The 17,500-nt window shown below is 38.2% G+C and overlaps 1 protein-coding gene and 1 long non-coding RNA gene across 3 annotated transcripts in view; both read left to right on the top strand.

Moving 5' to 3' along the window:
* LOC137640477 (uncharacterized) overlaps window positions 1-13,872 on the top strand; it is a 44,187-nt gene extending 30,315 nt beyond the window's left edge. Inside the window, exon 3 of the long non-coding RNA XR_011044360.1 lies at window positions 13,584-13,872. This is a non-coding gene — a long non-coding RNA (uncharacterized lncRNA). The remainder of the gene's footprint in view (window positions 1-13,583) is intronic.
* Window positions 2,943-8,721, top strand: LOC137641346 (uncharacterized). Of its 2 annotated transcripts, XM_068373808.1 has the most exons (3): window positions 2,943-5,286; window positions 6,034-6,284; window positions 6,843-8,721. In XM_068373808.1, exons 1-3 carry the CDS (start codon window positions 3,705-3,707, stop codon window positions 8,271-8,273), a joined length of 3,264 nt encoding a protein of 1,087 aa, XP_068229909.1. In that variant the 5' UTR covers window positions 2,943-3,704; the 3' UTR covers window positions 8,274-8,721. The 2 variants fall into 2 exon arrangements, with proteins under 2 accessions (XP_068229909.1, XP_068229908.1); XM_068373807.1 differs by having other exon boundaries at window positions 2,947-5,286; window positions 6,034-8,721.
* Window positions 13,873-17,500: the final 3,628 nt, after the last annotated feature.

The following is a 17,500-nucleotide window of genomic DNA, read 5'->3' on the forward strand; positions in this document are numbered from 1 at the left end:
CTCTTGTCATGAGATGCTTGTGATAATTACATTATCTTCTCTTGAAGAGCTTATGGTCAATGCATTCTCTTATCCTGAGGTGTTTGAGATCAATGCATTCTCGTGCCCTGAGGTTCTTGTGATCAATATCTTATTTTGTCCTGAAGTGCTTGTGATCCATGCATTCTCTTGTCCTGAGATGCTTGTGAAAATTGTATTCTCTTGCTCTGAAGTGCTCGTGATCATTGCATTCCCTAGTCCTGAGGTGCTTGTGATCATTGCATTCTCTTGTCCTGAGGTACTTGTGATCATTGATTTCTCTTGCTCTGAAGTGCTTGTGATCAATGTATCCTTTTACCCTGAGGTTTTTGTGATCAATGCCTTATTTTGTCGTGAGGTTCTTGTTATCCATGCATTCTCTTGTCCTGAGATGCTTTTAATCATTGCATTCTTTTGTCCTGAGGTACTTGCGATCAATATATTCTCTTGTCCTGAGATGCTTGTGATCATTGTATTCTCTTGCTCTGAAGTGCTTTTGATCATTGCATCCCCTTGTTCTGAAGAGCTTGTGACCAATACATTCTCTTGTCCTGAGGTGCCTGTGATCATTAAATTCTAGGTATAGTAAATTATCATGGATTGGTTCGTTACAGAAGTAGGTGATAGTCTTGTTGAAGAGTATTGATAGGACTATCTTCTGTTACAACTCACTCCACCAATATTTCCATCACTACTATGACTACATATACTAGAATCATTCACAAACATTGATTAAGCTTCAAGAAAATCATCATCTAAGAATATTTGACTGTTAACAGACAAAATAACAGCTAATGGAAATATCAATGAAGTATAACAAATCCTTGTATATGGGCTTTAAAGACAATGAGAAAGCTTTTGATTCTGTAAAAACTTATGCAGTAATGAGAGCCCATTAAATGCAAGGAATAGATGAATATCATGTTAGAACTCTTGAAGATATCTATACGGGTTGTATAGTAATCCTAAAGCTACATGAAGATAGTGAGACAATCTCAATAGAGAAAAAAGTTTTAAAAGAAGGCCTAGAAGAAATATTAAAAAATATAGATTGGAAAATTTTTCGAATTAGCATATTTAACAACTTAGGATATGCAGATGACATAGTTCTATTTAGTGAATCATAGGAGGAATTGCAAAAGGGGATAGAAGATTTGAATAGAGAAAACAGAAATTTAGGACTCAAAATAAATATTAGCAAAACCGAAGTAATGTAGAGAGGCAACAAATAAATGTTAAGGACGAACCTCTAGATATTGTTAATGAATATACATACATAGGGCACATTGTAAGTGTTTTACCACGGCTGAGACCAGAATTAAAAGAATGTTAAGCTTGAAATAGATAGCTTTAGGTAAACAAAGGGTTATTAGGAAAAGTAAAATGCCCCTTTCTCTAAAAAGAAAAGTGTCTAATCAAATGGTTCTACCGGTATTAACTTAGGCATCGGAAACTTGGATCCTTACTAAAGCCTTAGGACATAACTTAGTTACGACTCAAAGCGCTGTAAAAGAATAATGATAGGAGTAACACTCTGCGAGAGAAAAAGTTCGACATGGATACGAGAGCAAACTCAAGTGGAGGATATTCCAACAAAAAGCAAGGTAAGGAAGAGAACACGATGTGCTGACAAACTAATAAAATTTGCTTGTATAGACGGGCATAAAAGGATCATAAACAAACAACAGTGGAAGGACATTTCTAAGGCCCTTGTTCTATAGTTAACTATTAACGACTGATGAGGATGGTGATGTTGATATATACACATATTTAGGATTATGTATTTTCCATAAATATTATATATATATATATATATATATATATATATATATATATATATATATATATATATATATATATATATATATATATATATATATATATATATATATATATATATATATATAAATATATATATATGTATATATACACACACGTGTATATATATATATATATATATATATATATATATATATATATATATATATATATATATATATATATATATATATATATATATATATATATATATATATATATATATATATATATATATATATATATATATATATATATATATATATATATATGTACACATATATATACATATATATATATATATATATATATATATATATATATATATATATACGTATATATATATATATATATATATATATATATATATATATATATATATATATATATATATATATATATATATATATATATGTATATATATATATATATATATATATATATATATATATATATATATATATATATATATATATATATATATATATATATATATATATATATATATATATATATATATATACATATATATATATATATATATATATATATATATATATATATATATATATATATATATATATATATATATATACGTATGTATATATATATATATATATATATTCTATAATAACCCTCCTATCATTATTTAGCATTTCTAATTACACCTATTATTGTGTATAACTTTAGCGCCATCTATTGATTGCTGATCGTAGCGGACAGCATGAATGAAATTACCTTTTGTTATTTTTACGTATGTAATCCTTGGAAATGTTTACTTCCAAGCTCTTTAAAGTTAATACTTTTGAGTTCGTTATCCGGTGGCTAATTCTTCACTTGCTTATAGTGTTTATTAAGTGGTTATTTGTTATTATTTTGTTATATATTTATACGTGATTTAAAATAAGTAAAGTCTGTTTAATTTTAACTTTAATTTGATCATTCTCCTAATATATCTACTATACCTACATGAAGTGTTGCCCTCATTACTGAGAATTTATGAATGAATAGTCAAGTGGAAAGCAGAAGTTGTGACAAATTGGGGGCCTGTCCGGGATGTACTTACGTATGTGTTACGCTTACGCTCGATCTTGACGGATTGTGAAATTCATTTTGTTGCTTCTCTAAAATGATGGACAACATGAGTGTAGTGTATTAGTGATATTTTGCTAGTTTATAACTGACCACCACCGGATAGTGTTCTCCAGCGCGCTCACACTTTCACCTAGAGAATGTCGTGTTGCTACACGTCATCTTAAGCATACATCGAGATTTTGGAGGACGTGCAGGCAGGGTAATGGCATCCTAGAATTTGTCATTCTTTTAACCCTCGACTCTGTTGACTACCATCGCTTAGCGATATCTTCATAGTCGCCCCAACTTCTCGAGGTGCTTCGAGGCATTCAAAACCTCATCATAAGGAATTGAAGATTCCTTCCTTAGGAACTTCTGCTCCTCTTACTCAGGGTACGACCTTCGCTCTTTCAAGGATTTCGGCTGGATATTGTTACGACCACGTGGTCAAGAACTTTGTTCCACCTCGATGGATATTTAAAGGTTTATTCCTTGTTCAGGTAACTGTTGGTACTTCCAATTATTTACTTCATTAAAAATATTTTATTCAAGATTATTAGTGGTTTTGCATTATTGGTGAACCAAGTTTTCTGATTGGCATGGATTATTAAAGCCTTGTTCATTTAAGTGAATTTCTGTACATTGTAGGACTTAAGGATTAAGGAACTTCCTCTGGTTTGTGAGTGCCTTCGCACCATAAATCCATGAATGCCCTGACGTTTTTAAGTCTTAAAGCTTGTGTATAGTAGTAATATAATTTCCAGTGATATTTTCCATTTTATCAGTATTGAGAGATGCCTTTTGATCTTGAGAAATTTTTAGGTGCACCCAGGGAGCACCTAAATACACTACAGGAAGCTAAAAAGGACCAGCTTCGCCAAATAGCTGTAAGGGCTAGAATATCTGTAGGTCATGCTGTGGTGAAAGCTGAACTATTGGGAAAGATATTAGATTTCCTGATAAATAGTGGTAACATAACTGAAGAAGAGGCTCTTCCCTTAAGGCCTTTAACACTTGAACGAGGTGCTGCTCGTACTGTTACTGTAACTGAAGACCCAGAGATAGTGAAATTGAAACTCCAACTTGAACTGCAGCAGTTAACACTAGAAGCTGAACAAAAAAGGCTTGAAGCTGCAAATGCCGCAGTAGAAACTGAGCAAAGAAGACTTGAAATAGAACGTAAAGAAAAAGTTCTGTTGGAAAAGGAACTATCAGCCATAAGAATAGAAGAAAGGTTGGCAGAAAAACAGCTACCCGATGCTTTTGACCTTAGTAAAGCACGCAAACTCCTGCCTGTCTTCGATGAAAAAGATCCTGATGTTTTTTTCATTACTTTTGAAAACACTGCAACGTCTCTCAACTGGCCTAGAGACCAATATGTTCTCTTAATCAGAAACTCCTTCAAAGGAAAAGCTGCATATGTGGCAGCACAACTTGTCCAAGAAAGGGATTATGAAATCTTTAAAACTGCCATATTAGATGCTTATAGTGTTACAGCAGAAGGGTATAGACAAGTCTTCAGACAAACTTTGAAGAACCAAGCTCAAACCTATCTAGAGTTTTTCACATTGAAGTTGAAGCAGTTTAATAAATGGATAGATAAGGAACAAATAACTACTTTAGAACAATTAAAGAATTTAATAGTTTTAGAAGAATTCCTGAGGCGTATTCCAGCTAATGTGGCAATGTTTATTAGAGAAAAACAAGAAAAAGATGGCAAAAGGGCTGCCCTATTAGCTGATGATTACCATCTCATTCATAAACTTAAACCACATTCGTCCTCACCTTCATCTTCCCCACAGGTTTGTACTTTTTGTAAGAAAGACTGTCCTAGTCCCAAATGCAAAGCATCTCATGGTAAGGCTTCTCCTAATGCTTTTTCACAAGGACCCAAATCAGGGAATACTGCAAATAAAACGACTCTTCACTGTGCTCAACCTCTATCAGACTTTACAGCATTTACATATCCTGGTAAAGTAAATGATATTCCCGTGCAAATTTTGAGAGATACAGGGTCATCTCAAACTATCATTAGCTCAAAGTTAAAAGATTTAGCTAAACCAACAGATCAGTATGTAACTGTGTCAGATTTGACTTGTCAAAAGGTTTTACCTATTGTACAGATTTCTCTTGATTGTCCTTATTTTAAAGGTTCAACTAATGTCGCCTTGTTGGATTCTGACCTGCCTTGCAAGAACATAGACATGATACTTGGTAATGACTTGGCTCAATCTAACGGTACTCCTAGTCTTATCATTACGCAGCCTGAAGTAGTGATCGAAAAAGCTTGCAAAGAGCTTTCTCCGGTGGTAGAGCTTCCCTGCCAAGTAGTCACCAGGTCTACAACCTCAACTTCTAGCGACACTGAACACACAGGTAAGGTGGATCAAAGTACCTTAGGTGAAAAAGTCCTTGCTGATCTTGTTGATATTCCCTCAGATGAATTTGTAGAGTATCAAAGGTCTGATGATAGTTTGAAAGAATACTTTGATAAAGTAAAAGATGACGTTGATGAAAGTAAGTTACCATAATTTTATCTTGATAATAACATCCTTATGAGGCGTTATAGACCTTTGAAGATTGCAGGACAAAATTCCTGGCATGATAGTTACCAGCTTGTAGTTCCTTCTAATCTTCGTGCAGCCTTATTGGATCTTGCTCATTCAGCAGAGTCTCATCTAGGCATTTCCAAAACCTATAAGCGTTTGCTGGACGATTACTACTGGCCTGGTATGAAAGCTGATGTAAAGCACCACATAGAATCTTGCCATCCCTGCCAGGTAACTGGTAAACCAAATCAGAAAATACCTCCAGCACCATTAGTTCCTATTACAGTACCTAATTCTCCTTTTGAAAAGGTAATTGTAGATTGTGTAGGTCCACTTCCCAAAACTAAGAAACAAAATGAGTACATTTTAACCTTGTTGTGTCCACCTACTAGATTTCCTTTAGCCGTACCTATAAAAAACATATCTGCTAGAACAATAATTGTTAATCTTCTTAAAATATTCACCATTTTTGGTTTTACAAAAGAGCTTCAGTGTGATCAGGGGACAAACTTCACTAGTGATTTGTTTAAGCAAACTTTAAAGCAGTTAAACATCTCTCATATTTTTGCTTCAGCTTATCACCCTCAGACTAATGGAGCCCTCGAACGAGTACACCAGACCATTAAAAACCTCCTGCGCAAGTACATTTGTGAAACTGGACGAGACTGGGATGAAGACCTGGATCTGCTTATGTATGTACTTAGGAGTACACCTAATGAATCGACTGGAATTTCTCCCTTCGAGATGATGTTTGGCCGCAGACCTAGGACAAACCTTAGTATGGTAAAAGAAAACATCCTAAGAGGTACTTACAAAGACCAGCAAGTAAGTATTCCGCAATACCTCCAAAGTCTTAAGGTTAAATTTGACCATGTTTATGAATTTGCCAATCTGAATTTAACTAACAGTCAGATTCGAATGAAAAACCATTACGATAAAAAGGCCAAAATTAGAACTTTTAAAGTAGGAGATGATGTACTTGTATATCGACCAGTTCCAGGAGCTCCATTGAGAGAAAAATTTATGGGTCCGTATAAAATCACTAAAAGGGTCTCTAAAACAACTTATGCAATTGAAACTCCAGATAAAAGGAAGCCTAGCCAGTTAGTGCACATTAATCTTATAAAACCATACCAATCTGCAAAGATTTCTCCACAGGCAGTTCACCTGATAAGTAGAGAGACTGATCACTCCACTCACAACTCGAGGATAACTACTCCCATCGAGACTTCTCCTACCCCTAAAAACATAGTACCCGAGGCAGTTGATAATGATAAACTTTTAGCTCCTCTTGAGCCAGACGAAGAAGAAACTTTGGCTCATAATCATATTTTGTCATGGAAAGATGCTAGTAATTCACAGATTCTTTCTTTGCTTTCACAGTATCTTGGTCATCTTCCTAAGGTGGAAAGGGAAGAATTAGAGGCTGTTCTGAAGTCTTATCCTGCAATATGTTCAGACACTCCTGGTTGCTGTACCTTGGTGCAACATGATATTGTGCTAGAACCAAACGCCAATCCCGTTCGTCAACCTTTTTATCGGGTGTCCCATCGTTTATTACCAGCCTTGAAGGCTGAGGTTGAGTATTTACTAAAACTAGATTTGGCTGCACCAAGTAAGTCTCCCTGGGCATCGCCTTGTATTTTAGTTAAAAAGCCTAACAATTCCTATCGTATGTGTACGGATTATAGAAGGGTTAATTCTGTAACGGTCAAGGATGCTTATCCATTACCTAGAATTGCGGATATTATTGACTCTGTGAGTAATTCTAAATACCTTACCCAGATTGATCTCTTAAAGGGTTATTATCAAATTAAATTAACAGATAGGACAAGAGAGATATCAGCCTTTATAACACCTTTTGGTCTCTTTGAATACAGAGTTTTGCCATTTGGGATGACTAATGCTCCAGCTACATTCCAAAGGATGGTCCATGAAGTTACACGTGGTTTGGAGGGTGTGTATGTCTATTTGGATGACATCGTAATTGCTAGTATCTCCTGGGACGAACATCTCAAGATCTTAAGAGAACTCTTCAAAAGACTCCTGGAAGCTAACCTAGTTATTAATTTAGCCAAGAGTTCATTTGGTAAGGCAAAAGTTACATACCTAGGACATGTCATTGGCAGTGGCTCCATATTACCCAAGGATACTAATGTAAAGGCTATAACTTCATTCCCCACTCCTAGTGATAAAAAAGAACTCAAAACTTTCTTAGGTATGGTGTCATATTATTCAAAGTTTTGTCCTAATTTTTCCATCATAACTTCTCCTCTACATGTATTGACATCCAGCAAAGTAAGGTTTCACTGGACACAGGATCACGATAAGGCCTTCCGGCAGCTAAAGTTATTCATGACTTCATCTCCTTTGTTGCAAGCGCCTAATCTTACTAAACTTTTTTTTATACAGGTCGATGCTTGTAATACTGGATTTGGTGGTGTCCTACTGCAAGAAATCAATGGGACCAGTACTTTTCCTCCTTTGTTGGAACATCTGCTGCCAGTATCTTATTACTCAGGAGCGTTCAAAGGCGCTCAACTAGGATGGCCTACCATCGAGAAAGAATTATATAGTCTTGTTGCAACTGTCCTTCATTTTCGTCCATATCTGGAAGGAGCTGCAAGTGTCGTCATTTACACAGACCACAAACCCCTTACCTTCCTCGAAAGGGCAAAGCTTAACAACAAGAAACTTCTTCGATGGTCATACATCTTGTCGTCTTACAACATTGAGATCCACAGCATTCGAGGATCAAACAACACCATCGCCGACGCATTATCACGTCTTGGACAGAAAACCACAATTCACTAAATTTGTCAATAAGATTGTCATAATTTCATTCCTAACAGGGGGGATCTATAATAACCCTCCTATCATTATTTAGCATTTCTAATTACACCTATTATTGTGTATAACTTTAGCGCCATCTATTGATTGCTGATCGTAGCGGACAGCATGAATGAAATTACCTTTTGTTATTTTTACGTATGTAATCCTTGGAAATGTTTACTTCCAAGCTCTTTAAAGTTAATACTTTTGAGTTCGTTATCCGGTGGCTAATTCTTCACTTGCTTATAGTGTTTATTAAGTGGTTATTTGTTATTATTTTGTTATATATTTATACGTGATTTAAAATAAGTAAAGTCTGTTTAATTTTAACTTTAATTTGATCATTCTCCTAATATATCTACTATACCTACATGAAGTGTTGCCCTCATTACTGAGAATTTATGAATGAATAGTCAAGTGGAAAGCAGAAGTTGTGACAATATATATATATATATATATATATATATATATATATATATATATATATATATATATATATATATACGTATTTATATATATATATATATATATATATATATATATATATATATATATATATATATATATATATATATATATACATATATATATATACGTATATATATATATATATATATATATATATATATATATATATATATATATATATATATATATATATATATATATATATATATATATATATATATATATATATATATATATATATATATATATATATATATATATATATATATATATATATATATATATACATATATATACGTATGTATATATATATATATATATATATATATATATATATATATATAATATATATATATATATATATATATATATATATATATACGTATTATATATATATATATATATATATATATATATATATATATATATATATATATATATATATATATATATATATATATATATATATATTATAACAACTAAAGGAAATATGAAATTGCTCAATTGGAGCTGATATTGTCTTTTTATTAGTGAGCTTTAATGAACTCACAATGTGAATAAGTGTACAAAGATATCGTAATCATACAGGAGAGTGGGATCATTTCGCTGGCTGTTTCTTGATGATTCCAGATAACTCAAATTCTAGAGAAGACAATAATCCATGATTGACTAAAACTGCGACCATGAGCCAGGCTTAGATTAGTGGCCATTTCTTCAATGTTAGTAAACTCATGCTGTATGCGATTATGCAATAATCTCATACTTTTATATCATCTCTCTACTTTCTTTTGTTTTGCATAGAATACAAATAGAAAATTATTTAAAATAAAAACTGAAAAAAAAGAAAATCTCATACATTTGCGCATTTTTACCAGTAAGTTCTCCCGTTGAAAGACAAAATAGAATATAGTCTGGAGATATATAATCATGTCCGCTGAACAGATGTTTCGAAAATGGCATACAAGCTGACGCATTATTATAGATAATAAGTGATTAGACTCATTTTCCATATCACGAGTGATATGAGTGATAACTACTCGCTACTTGTTCAATTTATCGTTAATGTTGGAATCTAGGTAATCACGTAGGCGTCATGATAAATTATATCAAATTCTAAACACTTGAAGCTCGCGATATCATAGCTAAAGTATAAAATTAAGCGCCATTATAAAACGATCAATTCAATTTCACCTAATGGTCTCTACTGCTGTCGCTGCTATTGGAACAATAGAAATTGTGGTCGATGTTTGCGGGAAGTTTTCCAATATCGAGAAAGAATTTGGACGAGCATTTTGAAAGGTTAATTAAAATCCTTCTTTACTGAAAAAAATAATTAATGGCTTGTAAATGATTTTACTAAAATGTCACTATTTCATTGGAGAGGCAGACCTTATTATGCACACTGTTTAACGTAACGTAACATGCGAATGTAATTTTTGGGAAAAATAATATAAAAAGAATGATAATGTTTCTTCTTACTTATATTTGGAATAACTTCGATTATTTTTTCTATATTAGAAAGTTACTTTGGTTTTAATAGGCGCTTCTTGAAATTTGACGCTACAGAATTTGAGATAGGCATCAATTAGGCTCTAGCCAATTTTTTAAGAAAATTATATAATACTCACACACACACACATACATACATACATACATACATATAATATATATATATATATATATATATATATATATATATATATATATATATATATATATATATATATATATATATATATATATATATATATATATATATATATATATATATATATATATATATATATATATATATATATATATATATATATATATATATATATATATATATATATATATATATATATATATATATATATATATATATATATATATATATATATATATATATATATATATATATATATATATATATATATGTATGTATGTATGTATGTGTGTGTGTGTGTATGTGTGAGTAAGGGTAAAGGAAAGTGTTTTTCGGCGTTTGTCGGGACTTTCAGGTTGTGCGTCCCTCTTCCTGAATGAGTTCTATTTATTCTGCAAACGGCCGAAGCACAGCCGTTATTCATCTGCTGCCGAAGCACAGCCGTTGTTCATCTGCTGCCGAAGCACAGCCGTTGTTCATCTGCTGCCGAAGCACAGCCGTTGTTCATCTGCTGCCGAAGCACAGCCGTTGTTCATCTGCTGCCGAACCACAGCCGTTGTTCATCTGCTGCCGAAGCACAACCGTTGTTCATCTGCTGCCGAAGCACAACCGTTGTTCATCTGTTGCCGAACAACAATCGTTGTTCATCTGCTGCCAAACAACAACCGTTGTTCATACAACAATCGTTGTTCATCTGCTGCCGAACCACAGCCGTTGTTCATCTGCTGCCGAACCACAGCCGTTGTTCATCTGCTGCCGAACCACAACCGTTGTTCACCTTCTGCCGAACCACAACCGTTGTTCATCTGCTGCCGAACCACAACCGTTGTTCACCTTCTGCCGAACCACAACCGTTGTTCATCTGCTGCCGAGCCACAACCGTTGTTCATCTTCTGCTGTACCACAACCGTACCACAACCGTTGTTCATCTTCTGCCGAACCACAATCGTTGTTCATCTTCTGCCGAACCACAGCCGTTGTTCATCTTCTGCCGAACCACAGCCGTTGTTCATCTTCTGCCGAACCACAGCCGTTGTTCATCTTCCGCCGAACCACAGCCGTTGTTCATCTTCTGCCGAACCACAGCCGTTGTTCATCTTCCGCCGAACCACAGCCGTTGTTCATCTTCTGCCAAACCACAGCCGTTGTTCATCTTCCGCCGAACCACAGCCGTTGTTCATCTTCTGCCGAACCACAGCCGTTGTTCATCTTCCGCCGAACCACAGCCGTTGTTCATCTTCTGCCGAACCACAGCCGTTGTTCATCTTCCGCCGAACCACAGCCGTTGTTCATCTTCCGCCGAACCACAGCCGTTGTTCATCTTCCGCCGAACCACAGCCGTTGTTCATCTTCCGCCGAACCACAGCCGTTGTTCATCTTCCGCCGAACCACAGCCGTTGTTCATCTTCCGCCGAACCACAGCCGTTGTTCATCTTCCGCCGAACCACAGCCGTTGTTCATCTTCCGCCGAACCACAGCCGTTGTTCATCTTCCGCCGAACCACAGCCGTTGTTCATCTTCCGCCGAACCACAGCCGTTGTTCATCTTCCGCCGAACCACAGCCGTTGTTCATCTTCCGCCGAACCACAGCCGTTGTTCATCTTCCGCCGAACCACAGCCGTTGTTCATCTTCCGCCGAACCACAGCCGTTGTTCATCTTCCGCCGAACCACAGCCGTTGTTCATCTTCCGCCGAACCACAGCCGTTGTTCATCTTCCGCCGAACCACAGCCGTTGTTCATCTTCCGCCGAACCACAGCCGTTGTTCATCTTCCGCCGAACCACAGCCGTTGTTCATCTTCCGCCGAACCACAGCCGTTGTTCATCTTCCGCCGAACCACAGCCGTTGTTCATCTTCCGCCGAACCACAGCCGTTGTTCATCTTCCGCCGAACCACAGCCGTTGTTCATCTTCCGCCGAACCACAGCCGTTGTTCATCTTCCGCCGAACCACAGCCGTTGTTCATCTTCCGCCGAACCACAGCCGTTGTTCATCTTCCGCCGAACCACAGCCGTTGTTCATCTTCCGCCGAACCACAGCCGTTGTTCATCTTCCGCCGAACCACAGCCGTTGTTCATCTTCCGCCGAACCACAGCCGTTGTTCATCTTCCGCCGAACCACAGCCGTTGTTCATCTTCCGCCGAACCACAGCCGTTGTTCATCTTCCGCCGAACCACAGCCGTTGTTCATCTTCCGCCGAACCACAGCCGTTGTTCATCTTCCGCCGAACCACAGCCGTTGTTCATCTTCCGCCGAACCACAGCCGTTGTTCATCTTCCGCCGAACCACAGCCGTTGTTCATCTTCCGCCGAACCACAGCCGTTGTTCATCTTCCGCCGAACCACAGCCGTTGTTCATCTTCCGCCGAACCACAGCCGTTGTTCATCTTCCGCCGAACCACAGCCGTTGTTCATCTTCCGCCGAACCACAGCCGTTGTTCATCTTCCGCCGAACCACAGCCGTTGTTCATCTTCCGCCGAACCACAGCCGTTGTTCATCTTCCGCCGAACCACAGCCGTTGTTCATCTTCCGCCGAACCACAACCGTTGTTCATCTTCCGCCGAACCACAGCCGTTGTTCATCTTCCGCCGAACCACAACCGTTGTTCATCTTCCGCCGAACCACAACCATTGTTCATCTTCTGCTGAGTCGTGCAGTTTCACATGAATGATTTCTTCACAAGTTTTGTAATTCCAAGTCAAAGGATGATAGAGTTTAAGTAAGCCAGAGAGAGAGAGAGAAAAAGAGAGAGAGAGAGAGAGAGAGAGAGAGAGAGAGAGAGAGAGAGAGAGAGAGAGAGAAAAAAAAATATTCCCGGACATTGTATTACATCATGAGAGCAAAACGTTTTGTCACTGGAAATCGCCATAAACTCAAGTTCGTCATTTATCACTTCTGATATTGTCATATTATTTCCCTCTTTTAATTGGAAGTTCATAAGATAATACATTTAAAAAATACTTTGTTCATTTTATCTATTCAAAAGTAAAAATGTTTTATCTTGAAATAGTTTGAAATTATTTCTCTCTCTCTCTCTCTCTCTCTCTCTCTCTCTCTCTCTCTCTCTCTCTCTCTCTCTCTCTCTCTCTCTCAAATGCTCTTAAGTGCTTTCACTGTGAAAGGGTGTTATAATGCCTCTATCATTTAGACTCATAATTTCCCGTTTTTATATTACAGTTGCAATTTGAACTATGCCAAAAAGGAAAGCAAACGAAAGTGGGGAGATAAGAAACAAACGGCCAGAAGCTGAACGACTTCGTAAACTCTTAATAAGACAAGCGAATGAAACACCAGAGGAGAGAACAACGGAACAGAGCCAATCAAGACGATCCATAGAAAGGTTTGAGCAGCAATTGGGAAAATATAGTCAATAAATCTAGTTTCTAAATTGTTACTGAAATAAATATGTAATAACATTCTTCATGTCTTCAATTACGAGAAAATAATTTGAGTAAATGAAATTACAGTTCTGTACTTTAAACAAATATATACAAATGCTAAATTAACCATTGAAATATTTGCATATATCTTATATTTATTTCTTTTCCGCGGCAAAATGCGAAGTGCTCATACCCTTGCTAGCTAATATATATATATATATATATATATATATATATATATATATATATATATATATATATATATATATATATATATATATATATATATATATATATATATATATATATATATATATATATATATATATATATATATATATATATACGTACCCATTATGTTTTTGTATTCATACTCACGCAAGGCCTACATTTTAAACTATATGCAAGACCCTCAAGATACATACAATACATTTACATAGTATGTATTTGTTCACGCTCACACACACAAATGCACATAAAGACATTCCGTTAGACCACGGAAGACTGGAAACGCTGATATAAATGACGTAATAATAATAATAATAATAATAATAATAATAATAATAATAATAATAATAATAATAATAATAATAATAATAATAAAACTTAGTCTAACATTGGGCCAGTCAAAGCTGTTGCTGAAGTCATCGTTACTGACAAACTGAAACTATTCGGGAAGTGGACCTAAGGCTGCAGCATCACGATTTGATTCGTTCCCCATCCACGAAAAGATTTGAAATTTCCTCAGATAACCAATTTCTCTGTGGTCATGTCAAGTATCTCAATGACCTCCTCATAAGATATTTGCATTTGTTCTCGCTGGTTTGTGAACTTCTATAACATATATATACATATATATATATATATATATATATATATATATATATATATATATATATATATATATATATATATATATATATATATATATATATATATATATATATATATGGATGACAATCAACACAATATCGTGTTCAAATAAGAATAATTTTCAACTTTATACTTGGGATCAAATTCCGCCGCCTCCCGCCTCAGAAACTGAAGGATGCCAAACGCGCCTTCGAGGACATGGAACGCATGGGTATCTGTAAGAAAGCATCGAGCCCTTGGGCATCACCCCTGCACATGGTTAAAAAGCCGGACGGGTCCTGGAGACCTTGCGGCGACTACAGGCGCCTCAACCTCATCACAACGCCCGATCATTACCCGCTGCCCAACATGCAGGACCTAACGAACGCGTTGCACGGCGCAAAGATTTTTACTAAGATGGACCTCCTCAAGTCTTACTTCCAGGTTCCCGTATTCCCGGAAGACATCCCGAAAACTGCCATTGTAACGCCGTTCGGATCCTACACCTTCGCATACTCAACCTTCGGTCTACGCAACGCCGGGGCGACCTTCCAACGACTAATGGATAGCATTCTGGGTGACCTACCTTTCTGCGTCTGCTACGTCAACGACATCCTGATATTCTCGAAAACCAAGGAGGAACACCGGGGACACGTCCGCATCGTCCTAAAGCGCCTACAGGAGAACGGCCTAGTCGTACGCTTCAACAAATGCACGTTCGGTGCGGAGGGAGTGGATTTCCTTGGTCACCGTGTATCCTCGCGCGGGGTAAAACCCATGACAACCAAAGTCGACGCCATCAGGAAGTTCCCAATGCCTACGACCATCCGCCAACTTCAGGAGTTCTTGGGAATGGTCAATTACTACAGGCGCTTCATCCCCAACATCGCACAAACCCTGTCACCCCTCGACGACGTCCTGAAAGGGAAAGCAAAAAAAAACTCGAGTGGGGCTTACCCCAGCAACAGGAATTCGCTCGGACGAAGGATGCCCTTGCGAATGCCACCACCCTGGCTCATTTCAACGACAACGCGCCCCTGCGACTAACGACCGACGCCGGCAACGTCGCCTGCGGGGCTGTGCTTGAGCAACTCGTCGATGGTTCTCCTCGACCGCTGGCATTCTTCAGCAAGAAATTGAAACCCGCCGAAACAAGATACAGCACATTCGATAGGGGACTCCTCGCCGTCTACCTCGCAGTCCGCCACTTCAGACACATCTTGGAGGGTACCCCCTTCACGATCGCAACGGATCATCAACCCCTCGTACACGCCTTTACGAAATCGACGGACGCATGGTCATCCCGACGCGATCCACCTGGGAATCGACTACGCCAATCTCGCAACCGAACAACGCACCGACCGAGAAGCGCAGGTTCACCTGACGGAGCCATCCGCGCTCAAGATAAGTGTGGTTCCCCTCGGACCAGCAGGAGTAACTATTCTTTGCAACACCAGCACGGGCCGCCCTCGTCCCTGGGTACCAGCCTCCTGCAGAAGAAAATATTCGATATCATCCATGGACTTTCGCACCCCTCAGGACGCACCACCGCTCGCCTTCTGTGTGAAAAGTTTGTCTGGCCAGGGATAAAAAAGGACGCCCGGGAATGGGCGAAATCATGCATCAACTGCCAGTCGAGCAAGGTCAGCCGTCACACCGAATCGGGGGTGGGCGATTTTCCCCAGCCAAAAAGACGTTTCGGCCATATACACATCGACGTCGTGGGACCTTCTGGATCCGCTCGCTACCTACTTACGATCATCGATCGCTCCACGAGGTGGTTGGAGGCATCGCCGATGACCGAAGCTACGACTCAAGCATGTGCCGAAGCCCTCCTGTCAAGCTGGGTGAGTAGGTTTGGCGTTCCTGACGACATCACGACTGACAGAGGCCCCGCTTTCCTCTCAGAAATATGGCTTGCTTTGGCGAACCTGATGGGGACGACGCTCCACAGCACCACGGCATACAACCCCGCGGCAAACGGCATGGTCGAAAGAACTCACCGCGCCCTCAAGGCGTCCCTGATGGCGAGCTGAACCGACGGGGACTGGAAATCACGACTTCCTTGGGTACTCCTCGACCTTCGCACCGCCCCTCGCTCAGAGGGCGAACCTTCGCCCGCCGAAAAAGTTTACGGGGAAGCGCTCGCACTTCCTGGCGAATTCTTTCCCTCATCAACCGACGACACGCAGCTGGATCACCTAAGGGACATCGCCAGGAAGTTCAGGCCGTGTCTCAAAACTTACCAGGACAGAACCAAGCACTTCAAGCCAAAAAGCCTGGATGACTGCGAGTACGTTTTCGTCCATGTCGACGCTCATCGACAACCACTGACTAGACCTTATCGAGGTCCCTACCGGGTAATTAAGAAGACAACGAAAGCCTTCCTTCTCGACGTCCATGGCCAAGAGGACTGGGTCTCAATAGACCGCGTGAAACCAGCGTTTCTCGAAGGAAGCGACACCGCCTCCGCTGGACCTGGCAGGCCCAGAGTTCCGCCTCAAAACAAGCCGCCCAACGAAGGAAAAATCATCAAACGACGACAAGAGGAAGAGATCCTTACACCGACCACCAGCGCGCCCCTCCGTTCAAAAACAAGAGGAACCCTCCGACACCCGAACAGATACGATTATTAATCATCAGCCCTCTACGCCGCCCGATGTCTTGGGGGGGGGAGTACTTGTAAGGACACCGATCCCTTCGTCGTCCAGAAAATCGACAAACTGCTTATTTATTTAAATTCTCTCTTCGCCACACTGTGGTATCCTATGTATATATATTCCGCTCTACCAGAGCTACATTTTGATGTATGTATCGTTTCATAACATGTTTTTGTTAACCCATAATTCATATATTTGTAAG

The sequence above is a fragment of the Palaemon carinicauda genome, chromosome 5 (genome assembly GCF_036898095.1).
Source record: "Palaemon carinicauda isolate YSFRI2023 chromosome 5, ASM3689809v2, whole genome shotgun sequence".
Lineage (NCBI taxonomy): Eukaryota > Metazoa > Arthropoda > Malacostraca > Decapoda > Palaemonidae > Palaemon > Palaemon carinicauda.

Excerpts from the sequence above, each read along its gene's own strand:
- LOC137641346 (XM_068373807.1), top strand. The coding sequence starts at position 3,705 with ATGCCTTTTGATCTTGAGAAATTTTTAGGTGCACCCAGGGAGCACCTA. Across the intron at positions 5,287-6,033 it reads TAGCGACACTGAACACACAG|CTTATCACCCTCAGACTAAT; the intron begins GTAAGGTGGATC and ends TTTTTGCTTCAG.